Source organism: Crotalus tigris, unplaced genomic scaffold (assembly GCF_016545835.1).
Source record: "Crotalus tigris isolate CLP2741 ecotype Arizona unplaced genomic scaffold, ASM1654583v1 scf7180000021447.437961, whole genome shotgun sequence".
NCBI lineage: Eukaryota > Metazoa > Chordata > Lepidosauria > Squamata > Viperidae > Crotalus > Crotalus tigris.
Genome location: NW_024098515.1, coordinates 190473 through 202213, shown reverse-complemented (window position 1 = coordinate 202213; position 11741 = coordinate 190473). Strand labels below are relative to the sequence as shown.

The 11741-nt window shown below is 45.2% G+C and overlaps 1 protein-coding gene across 2 annotated transcripts; it reads left to right on the top strand.

Annotated features, from left to right (window-relative positions):
• The first annotated feature begins 3488 nt into the window (after positions 1–3488).
• On the top strand, positions 3489–11185 carry MAP1LC3B (microtubule associated protein 1 light chain 3 beta). Of its 2 annotated transcripts, none has more exons than XM_039318618.1 (4): positions 3489–3617; positions 5141–5196; positions 8727–8833; positions 9678–11185. In XM_039318618.1, exons 1-4 carry the CDS (start codon positions 3578–3580, stop codon positions 9850–9852), a joined length of 378 nt encoding a protein of 125 aa, XP_039174552.1. In that variant the 5' UTR covers positions 3489–3577; the 3' UTR covers positions 9853–11185. The 2 variants fall into 2 exon arrangements, with proteins under 2 accessions (XP_039174552.1, XP_039174551.1); XM_039318617.1 differs by lacking the exon at positions 3489–3617 and adding an exon at positions 4058–4283.
• Positions 11186–11741: the final 556 nt, after the last annotated feature.

Here is an 11741-nt window from a genome sequence, read left to right as displayed (position 1 = left end):
TCCTGGTGAAAGACTCGCTCTGGAGCCCCCTTGAGGCCGAGCCTGCCCTTTCCTTTTGGGGGGGGGGAGACTGACTGGAACGGTCCTGGAGCCCTCCAGCGCTGCTCCGCGCGACCCCGTTTCTCCGGTAGTCCGAGGAAAAAAGTGCAGACCAAGTCTGGCCGCTGGAAAGCAACGGGGGGGCTGCACCAAAACCGGCATGGAATCGTTTGGGGGAGAAAAAAACTCACTTTCACTCATAAAAATTGCATTATTAAAATTGCATTATTATTAAAAAATTGCCTCCGTGCAAGGGGTCTTCCACCGCGTGTCGGTGCCCACAGGCGTCCCCCAGGGCTTGTTTTTAATGTCCCAGAGATGTTGGTCTCGTTTTTAACCAATATTTTGTATTCTGAAAAATAATTTCCCTGGAACCATGCCTTACTCATTTAGAAAGGCAGCCTACTATGCTGAATAACGTTCCAGTGGGGCACAGAACTATTGCCAGGTTCGGTCCTGTGCTGTGGGTTCATAGCAGGTGGATCAAAACTGCGACCGTCGTAAACACGAATCAGTTGCCAAGCCTCTAATTCTGATCACGTGACCACAGGGATGCTGCAAACAGTTATTAAGTGTGAAAAATAGCCATAAGTCGCTTTTTTTCAGTGCCGTTTTAACTGTCACTAAATGAACTGTTGTAAATCAAGGACAATACAACTTTTCAGCAAAGAAAGCAATTGCAGCAATTAAAGTCTGACCAGAATTACTGAACATAAATATAGAATCCGATGCATGTTTAATCAGGAGTAAGTTCTTTTGTCTTTGCCCATATTCAGTGCGGTTTTCACTGACAATGGCCAACTTTGCAATTCCGAGCACTTTTGCTTTGGGATTAAATTCCACTAACTCAACAGGATTTATTTCCAAGGAGTCATAAACGTGGCTTGTTGACAGGTTGAATCAAGGGGGTCCTTGGTGCTCTCTGAGTTTGCTTGTTTTCTTGCAGATGTTTCTTTAACCAACTCGGTATCATCATCAGTGCTGGTGATCTTAGCGCTGACTAGCACTGATGATGTTACCTAGTCTGGGTAATGAAACGTCTGCAAGAAAACAAACAAGCTCAGAGAGCACCAAGGTTCCCGCCTGTCAACCCTCAGCTACAAATATTCTCCTTTAGTCGCACAGGTTGAATCTCATGACGTCGCGCACAAGGCAGGCAGCCAAGGAGCTGACTCATCATTGCTCATCATTGCTCTGGCTCAATGCATTTTAAAAAATCAATCATCATTAAAAATTCACCACACCCTGTCACATTACTGCCACCAAGAAAGAGCCATCGCTATCGGCTTAAAGCATCTGCAATACAGGACTCTGAATGCTTCAGGTTTAACCACAATTAAACCCGAGATATCACAATCAAAACCTGGCTTGCTGTTTTACCTAAATGCTTTGGTCTTCAGGGATGGTCCAAAATATTGTGTGGGGGTCAAATAGTTCCTCCTTGCCTCGCACACACACCCTAGAAAGAAACGTACACCAAACCAGTCAAGTGATTTTAGGATGCAAAGCATAAAATGCTACAATCTTTTTTGCTGGGAAATTCAGCCATGGGGTGGGCTGTGGGCTCTCAACCCTCAAAGGTGAAACTTGGTGGAATTTAACGCTAACATCACAGACGCTTTCCATATTCTCTTTGGAAATCCAGCATCTTCTATCCTAAATTATACTAACGATCCTTAAAAGCATATTTTCCAATGCTTCACACCTTAATTATTCTTAAACCAGGCTTTCAAATAGTTACTTCAATTAACTTATTTAAAACATTTCTATAACTGCCCATCTTATAACCATTGCTGGACAGCTCCCAATGAAATCTTTCTGAAATTCACACGTCCGTTTCGAACATCTAAAATGTGCCTTTTAGCCCTAATAGAGAAAGAAATTGAGTTTATAAAGCGCATTTGATATGTAATTGTAGATTATCCAATAGGATCAAAATGTTAAGCCCCAAGAAGCCAGCTATTTCATGGTTTAACACATTTGCTCCAGGCTTCCTAGTTCAAAAGCAGCTAAATTTGACAGAGAGGTCGGTGATGATATGATGCTTTGTAGTTGTTGGACATAGGCATCCAGAACAATTTACTCATCTCACGTGTGTGGTGAGTACATACATGACATCACTTATTGTCAGCTCCAGTTTTTGTGTATATCTGTCAAAGTCATCTTCCTTATTTTGCACACTCACTCACACGCCCATGATCATCCTGCCAGGTGAACGTCTATGGAGATTCTCAGTCACCCAGGTCATGGTTGCCCCAAAGAAAAACAAAGTCCATTTGCCTCTTGAAAAATCACCTTTGAGACTGCCAGGGGAATATGCCCTTAGTAGAAACCTGGTTAAACAGCCTCACTAAAGAGGTGATGCTAAGGAGTGATCCATTTTATTCAGCATCTCTTTTCCATTCCTCAGATGCAAAGAAAATATGCCAAAAGACTCTTCAAGTCTCTGCGCCAACAACAACAGCTTTATGACTTTCATTATTTGTTGGATTGTGTACTGTGAGAGGGACTAGAAACATTCGGGGCCTGTAGCAACCTGTCCCTTGGCAGCTGTCCCATTGCTCCGAAGGGGCTTGAAGGATGGGTTTTGACTCTCTCTGGGAAGGCCCTGGTATGTTTCCCCCAGGCCATTCCTTGCAACGAGGATCTGCAAGTCCCGTGGATGATGAAGCGGATGACAAGCCTGTCAATTGCAAGGATGGAGCATTATGCAGCACAGGAAATCCTCCAGTAACCAGGAATGAAGATCCTGTCATGGAGGCCTCTGGCTCCGAGTGCAAGTCCTGCTAAACCTGAGCATGGCAGCAGCCCTAGGGATCCCCAGTGGGGTGGCAGATGGACGCCGGGGCACCCCAGATGGGCTTTCAGCAGCCAGAACTGAGAAGCTCTGAACGAAATAAATAACTTCCAAGCAAAATGGGCCACAAATAAGTCTGAGGAGTGAATCTTCCAGCTGCCAAATGCATCTGCAGCACAGCTCAAGGAGCAGGTTAGATGAGGGTGAGGACGATGGGCTCTGTAGCTCAGGCCTCTTCAAGGCAGAGAAGGGGAGTGTGCAGAAGGGCGCTGCATGTCAGTAAGAACGATGGGAGTTGTAGTCCAGGATCTTGGAACTTAACATTTCTGGCGGTGACCAACAGCCTAGGAGCTGGAGAGGATGGGAGGGCATCAGGCTTAGCTGGATGAGACCGATGGGAGTTGTGATCCCCAAACTCTGGCAGGACGACAGGGCTGGGTCGCCATGGTAACCGCGGCGCCGGGAGGGGAGAAGTTTGTGCCCGACCTGCGCAAGCGCGCAGGCGTCCACCTCTTCGCCGGAGAGCGCCGATCGCGCAGGCGCAGCTGGAGCCCAGGCGGCGGCGCGGCCTACCCTTCTGCCGCTTCCTTCCTCCCTCCCTGTGACGTCAGAGCCCGGGAGGCGGGGCGGGGCGGGTCAGCTGACCGCGGGAGGGCGGGGGGGAGGAGGAGGGAGGTGGAGGAGGCCGGGCGCTGCTGAGGAGGTCGCAGAGACGCCGCCGCCGCCGCCGCCGCCGCCGCGATGCCCTCGGAGAAGAGCTTCAAGCAGCGACGCACCTTCGGTGGGCCCGGGGACAGACGGGCTGGGGGCGCCGCGGAGGCCGGCAGAGGCCTTTCCCCCCGCCCGCGTGGGCTGCGGGCGATGGGAGTTGGAGTCTTCCCCGAGGAAGACGGGAGGGGGGGGGAGGAGGAGTGGGGAGGGAGCCTGACTCAGAGCTTGGGTCCCGCTTCCCTTTGGCCGCAGTCCCTTGGTCCCACACAACAGCCCTGCGGAGGAGGCCGGGACGGAGGAGGGGCAGAGAGAGAGAGAGGCCTTTCCCCCTCCCTCCTTGCCTGGGAGTCCCCCCCCCGCTAGGAAGGACGGAGGAGCCTCGGGGGAGGAAGGATCCCCACCCTGGGGATCAAAGAAGCCCCCGCCCAACGACCCCAGCCCTTTTCTCCAGGAAGCCCCCCCCCGCTGCCCCCTGAGAATATTGAGCACTCCAGCCCCTCCCCCAAGACCCCCCAGTGCCCAGGGATGCCTCCCCATGGGGATCCCCCTCCCCCCTCCCCCGCCTGGAGCTGGGCAACCTGTCAGTGCAAGGGCTGCTTGTGCGGCTCCTTGGAATCCAGGCGTAAACAGGCCTGGCGCCCGTCACTTCCGCCTGGCAGGCGGGCATCGTGGGCTGGCTGGCAGGCACACCTTCCCTGGGAGCCTGGAGGGCGCCTGGTTGCAAGTGCCGGTCAAGGTTAGGAGGCTGAGCGGGTCAGGCCGGGTGATCTGGGTCCTGGGGCGGTTATGTGATGGGTAGCAGGGGCTGCACGGGGGCTTCCTCTGCAACTGGAGGGGAGAAATAGTCCTGCAGCTCCCCAGGGAATCGCCTGTGTCCTGGGCATTGCCAGGGTTCCTGCAGCAAAATGTGAATCCTTTCTTCAGGTGTCTAGTAAGACGACCTGATGGGCACCTCCGAACAACCGGGTTAGTTGTGGTTGTGGAAAGGCTGAATCACAGGTGATTATTTCACTAATTGCATGGCTGACTGCAATACTCAGGGGCAGGTGACTTCCGACAGACCAGAGGTAGAAAAGCAGAAGAAAATATTGAGCATTTCCCTCCTCCCGGCAAATAAAAATAGGTTTTATGATTGGGAGGGGAAAAAGAAATATCTGCTCTTGCAAGACTTGTGAATTGGTTTGTTTTCTATTGGAGTTTTAAGTTCAGCTGTTAAATGGAATAATTCAGACTTAAATGTGATTTTCTTTCTTTCTCTCTCTTTCTGTGTTTTGTGTGGTTGATTCTGTTTTTGTTCTGCCTAAACTGGTTTTCCTGCTCCTCTGGTAAGGCGGAAGAAGAAGTGGGACTTTGTTTTGTTTTTGTGCTGCTGAAAATGAAAGTAAAGGTCACATTTGCTGTTTGTTTTCCTTTACAAAGCAAATCTTATGTAGAACCTCGTCTAGGCCGTAGCAGTAGAAATAACCACTGGCTACCTTTGTATTTTTTGAAGGGGTTCATATTATACTTCGTTAAAGCTGATTTTAAACAAGCTTAAATAGGTTTTTTTTGTAGGATAGAATTTAGCAATAACTTTACTTTTTCCCCTTTTAGAACAAAGAGTAGAAGATGTCAGACTTATTCGTGAACAGCATCCAACAAAGATACCGGTGAGTTGGCTTCAAACTGGTCCCTCTAATGGTGAGACTTGGTTAACAGTATCAACAGTATCTGAGGGCAGAGGGTCTAAAGGGTTAAACAGTTTGATGTTGTAGTCATAATTAATGAAAGATACTTTGCCCTGTGTTGTTTACACATTTGTTTTGCTCCAGAGCTCAATTTCTGATTGCAGCTGGCTTTTCTTTTAATATGTAACTGACTGGAGAAAGGAAATAGATTGAAATAACAGGGAGAACTGGATTCACAAGCTTCCGATTTATTTTGAGAGAGGAAGATCTAGAGCAAGAGAAGAATTCGTTCCTCCAATGCAGTTTGAAGCTCCCTTTCGCTAATTCGTTAAGATGTTCTTGATAATATTTCTGTGGACCTCGAGTGAAAACTCAAGATTGCATGCCGCAAAGGGACCAAAAGTATACTTCTGTTGAAGCATTGCAAGACAGCAACAGAATCATTACTACAAATAATAATAAATTCATCCAAATGAATGAAGCCATATTAGACGTCGAAGAAAGAAATGGTGCCTATATTGATAACCGGTAGCCCTTCTCAATAATACCATTCCCAAAGGTCTGTTCCCTGGGAAGGAAATACAGAAGACTTCCAAAACTTTGTGAGCTTGTGTAGGAAATAAGGAAATAGTGATAGAGCTGGACAGATCAGGCAGAGCAATAACAGAACAACAGAGTTGGAAGGGACCTTGGAGGTCTTCTAGTCCAACCCCCTGCTCAGGCAGGAAGCCCTATACCATTTCAGACTAATGGTTATCCAATCTGTTTTTAAAAACCTCGGGTATTCTTGGGCACTGAATCCGAAGCCCAAGAATAGTTCTGTTCACAAGGATTTCTCAAACACCTTGGAACCCCATCTGCTTTTGTTGACTTCAGCCTTTTGCAGCCCCTGTCCCAAGAGGGGCTTGGGCAGATCGGGGGGGGGGGCATTGGAATTAAGGATATTCTCTGAATTGATTGCCTCTTTCTAGGGTAAACCTGCACACCCTTCCGTGGTGTAGGATTGTGTACCTAGAATAGAGGTCAGCCACCTCCCAGAGGGCTCCTGACCTTGTATCACTCTTGTCCTGAGCCTGTTCTAAGGAAAGATGCCGTTGCTTTAAAGCAGTGGTTCTCAACCTTTTTAATGCCACGACCCCCAACCGGTCGTAAGTCAAGGATTACTCAGCAGCATCATTTGCAGAATGGGACTTTTGGCGGGCTCAGCAGGGCAAAGACAGCCTGGACAATTCCTATTGGCTTTTGAAAGCCAATAGAATTAGACTCTATTCACGAGAGTCTATTCTATTGGCTTTCAAAAGCCAATAGAATAAAGGGGAGTAGCACAGCTAAGGAAAAGGGGGAAAAAATGGCAGACTGCATTGTTAGGCGACCCCCGTGAAATGGTTGTTCAACCCCAAATGGGGTCCCGACCTACAGGTTGAGAACCGCTGCTTTAAAGAGCATGTGATGGGCTTTGTTAAGAACATTTACATGGAAGGAACCCACTACCACCACCACCACAATGTTAAAATGACAAAACTGGATTAGAAGAAAGAAAAAAGGGGATTTCCATCCTCTGGTCCAATGATAGGCCCAGGGAAGGTGCAATGTGACTGTTTGCCTGATTTTGCTCTGTTAGATGCTTGTGTAATTCTTGGGCAAATTCCATTGCAGGAAGTGTGCAGTTTTTTAAGTTCTGCTCACTGCAAAAGATATGAAACCATCTTTTTCCAGTCATATTCTCCCATCAGAGCAAGGAGCAAAATTCAGAATAGCCTGACTGGCATTGTCAGCATTGTAGACCAGCTAGGGGCCTTACCCCCCACCCCCTTCCTGCCCTTCCCTCTGGATTGTCCAGATCAATGGCTGACTAGGCTGCCTGCACATGTTACCCCTCCCCCCCATCTGGTTAAGGGGGTCATGTGGACCAGCCAGAGGAATCTTTTGCCCCTGATCTGTTTGCAGTTTCAAGGAAGGAAATCGGGTCAACTGAATGGAACAGACTCCTGAAAGGCCATTGAATGTAGCTGCTGAGATGATCCTTGGCAATTTTTAAAATTTATTTACCTCTCCATCATAAAAGTAACCTAGCAGAATTTGTGGTCTTTGCTAACTGAAGACATGATATCAAGAGTGTCTGGAGTTGGATGAGGGAGTAATTTCCATCAAATAAAGCAGTAAATAATTAAGGAATTACCGTGCATTTGTTCATTTTCTTTGTTAACTTACGTAATTGATTTGTTCATAAATGTTGTAATACAGTATTTCTAATCCACCGCATCTGCGGGGATCCTGGGCAGTTTGCAACATCAAACAGGAAAAAAATATAGATGAAAATTAGTACAAGAAAAGAAAAATCAAGGCCTGGTAAAACTCAAGATAGATATTATCATCAGCCAAAATTAAAATCAAGATAGATATTATCATCAGCCAATATTAAAATTAATATTTACATTTTTTTCTTTTTTTTCAGTGCCAAATGTAGCAGAAAATTCTCTAATTCGGTTTAATTTCTAAACACACAGCCCTTTGTATTGAAACTATGAAATCTGTTACTTTGAAGAACATTAGTTTTTAGGTTTGAAGCCCAAGTACTCCTTTTTGTTTTCTTTCCAAAAAGAACTAACAATGGGACAAGCAGTTACATCCAGTTCCATTTTTATACCTGTCATATGATCTCTTTAGTCAAGTCAACACTGGCCTGTCTTAAGTAATGGCAGCAGTTCTGCTTTAAATAGGCTTGCATAATCGCTTTCAATGGCACTTCTCTCTTTCTCAATGACAAAAACTGTCAAGGTATCCCCTCTTTTGCTTAACAAAGAGCCAGGTTATACTGTATCAGGCTGTAAGGATTAAGCATTGTTCTGTAATAGCGTTCAGATTGATTTTTCAGAGCATGTAAAAATTGGTAAAAAATGCAAATGATAGAACTCTTTTGAGCTGATCTTTCTGCATAGACTTTGTCTGGGAGCCAATCTCATTGAAATGTATAATTTATACTGTGTGGGCATGCCTAGGATTGTACTGTGCTTGGCTAATCAATACCCTTAGAAAACAAATGCAGTTACTCTTTAGGTTAAACATTTTTCTTCTGGGCCATATTTACAAACGGCATTATTTCGTCAGTGGCCTCAAAAGAGCAGAGATAATATCTGGGCAAATGTTGGATTGATGATGATGATCTGTAGTGCCTTTTATTTAAAACCTCATTTTTGTTACTTCTCCTCTATCTTCTCTTGTTTTAAATGTATCATGATAATTCTGGACACACTTCAGCAGGGTTTTAATTAAAAGAAAGGCAACTAGATCCACAAATATCAGCACACCCTTTCTGTTGTTCAAAGTGTTGGTTTTAAATACTGCTAAGTAGAAATCACAGGTAACAATATGAACCCTGCACTTGTAATACCAATAAGCATGGATTAGAAAAACAGTTCCATTTTGTGCCAATCCAGCCATAAAAGGTGAATTTAAAGTTGCACCGTCTGTCACATTCCAACGTTTGCTTTTATTCTTGGCACCTTTTCCAGGTAATTATCGAAAGATATAAAGGAGAGAAGCAGCTTCCCGTTCTGGACAAAACAAAGTTTCTGGTCCCAGATCATGTCAACATGAGTGAGCTTATCAAGATAATCAGGTATTTAACCTGTAATCATTTGCATGCAAATTCACTTTTTGTGATACCTAAGAAACAAGAGGCCCCCAGTTTTTATTGGGACTCTGTTGGCTAAGAACTCTAGGAATTGTTGTTCTGCAACATTAGGGGAGCGCCTAAGCCGAGACAAGCTACTATAATGGATAACTCAGCCAGGATTCCACCAGGGTCAGCTGACTTGTGGCAAAACCCAGATCTTAAAATGCAGCCAATCCTCTGCTTACTCAGGGGTAAAGCTGAAGAGGGGCAGGTGCTGTTGGGCTTTGCTGGCCGAAAACTGCTGGTTGTCCCAAAGGTGCTTTTCCAAAAGGCAACTGGACTTGCTTGCTTTTTCCTTGAAAACTTTTTGCTTCTCATCCAAGGAGCTGCTTCAGTTCTGACTGAATCAGTACTTTAGGGACAGCCATGAACTAAATAACATCTGCCTAGACCACTGCTAGTTGGTATCGAGAAGGGTGGGTCTATTCCAACCTGAGCAAACTAGGTGGGACCTGGAAAAGAATCCCAGGGTCCATTCAATGCATTGACGGGGGGAGGGGGGAGGATTCCGTTTTGTCAGCCCCTTCAAAATCTATGAACGGCCTTTGTGAGCCTGGCTGCGGTGGCAGTATCCAGTCCCTGGAGGTCTGCACAGAAGGGAGAGGCTGAGAAATGCTTGGGAAGATCAGCTCAGTTGGGATCATTTCTGGAGGCGATGAAGAGGAGGAGACTGTCATCCCTTTGGGAGTTCCCGAGGCCGGGAGTCCTGCAGTCGACCTGCTGAGCCGAGCACTGGTGCTGCTGTTTCTTGCACACCTTTCCTGAGCGGCTTCCTTTTCCCTTCCAGACGGCGGCTGCAGCTGAATTCCAATCAAGCTTTCTTCTTACTGGTGAACGGACACAGCATGGTGAGCGTCTCCACATCCATTTCGGAGGTGTACGAAAGTGAAAAGGATGAAGACGGATTCTTGTATATGGTGTACGCCTCTCAGGAAACGTTTGGCATGAAATCCTCCATGTAAACCTTTGCCCCCCCCCCCCGGCTTGTAGCCTAGCCTAGTTTTTATCCCCCCGCCCCTTTGCCCAGAAAAAAGAAAGGGATGTCGCGCCACTGATCTGCTCAGAGTAGTTGTGCTTTGCGGGATGTTCTTAACGTCCCTTCCTTTTGTTTGTAAATATTTAACAGATGAGCGCCAGTATTGGACAAGCAGCCCAGCTTTGTAGACCCGCTATACATTTGCACAGGCATACTTGCTTTTTAAAAGCCTCTGGAATTGGAGCAAGACCCTAACGTGCATGTTGACAATAGTAATAATAATAAAAATGGTCTTACTCAAGTCACGGGAACTGGGGTAAATGTTAAATAGCCAACTGAAATACGTCTGTGTGATATATCCTGTTAATTTATATTTCAGCTCCTAAAAACTGCTTCTCCTCAAAGGCAGGAGTTAAAAATCTGCCTCTTTCATTTTCTTGGTGTTTGGAAAATCAGTGCACGTGGGGGGGGGGGGGAGAGAAAAAGGTTAGTTCCCTGGTATTGCTACTTTAGACAATACCAGCAAAACACCAGATTGCTAATTATAACTATATACCAAGCATAGCTTTAGTTTAGGAAGTGTGTATTTTAAAAATTGGGTTATGTACTTAATAGTTAAGAACGTTACTCCAATATATTTGTATTCTGTCCTGCATCTTTTTTTCTTCTTTTAATCAAATCCGCCCATCTCGCCCTCCAAAAAGAGGGCTTCCCTTTATCCTTCAAATGGTAATAACAAGCAAGTGGTCAGATCAGGTGCGGGCAAAGGCCAGCCTTTTAGCCATCACCTTTGGGTGTCTTCATCTTTTCACCCGCCTAGTTCTTGAACTGGAACAGGTGGAACAAAGACTGAATCTGCGTTGCATCCGTACTGAAAACCTTTGGCTTCCTTCCTTTTTAATTTCACACTGAACATAATTTCACTTTATTAAAGTCTAGACTGTATCTAAAATGACAAGAGTGCGTGTGGATTCGATTGCTACAACTTTGTATCTGCTGCATGTTGACTGAATTTTCATTTTGTTGTGAGTCCTGTGCAGAAGTATTTCAGATATCCATTTGGATTCTTCAGAAATGTAAATTTACTGTTATTTATGAATGTGCAGGTAGGATGGTGTTGTAGAGAGCTCTCTTCCAGCAAGATGAAACTAGGCTGAATCTCAATCCGCTGCAAGAGCTCGGCGTGCTAGCCAGCTTGTAGTTTGGGATTTCACCTGTTCAGGGTTTGCTTTCAAAATTGTCACTGTGAGATCTCGTTGTAAAAATGTAATGTCTTCTGTGCAATTTCAAACCATCAACAAGGATAACTGGAAAGACAATGTGGTCTTTTATTTATTTATTTTTCAGTACATTAAATTTACTCAGATAAAAACATTCTAAAAATGTACAATTTTACCTTTAACAAAGTATAGTAAACATAAAAATCCCAATACCAGAATACTTGACATTTACAGTTCAAAATCATATTAGGTAAATATTAAATATTTACAAAACTTTTGATATTTATATAAAGTTTCGTGCACATTTTGTAATACTAGGAGTAAAAGAAATGGCTCGAAACGGGCAAAAGGCATCCCTTTTGCTCCAAACGGAAAGTTATAACTGGAAAACATGTTAACCTGCCATTTGGGGACATAAATGTTTATTAACAGAATTCAGTTTACGGAGAGAGTTCCAAAGGAAGATGTGGATAGTGGTAGCTTTCTGAATTGCTCTGCCAACTTTAATTTCTGCTTCCAGGTAGAGCCTGTTAATAAGAGTGTGTCTACTTGTCTGCAACAAGAGCACCTTTGGCTAGCATAAGGAATCTAATCATTTTAGGGTCATTTCAGCCTTAAAATGAAGTGTATCTGGGAGAGCGTTTCCTCTAGGTGT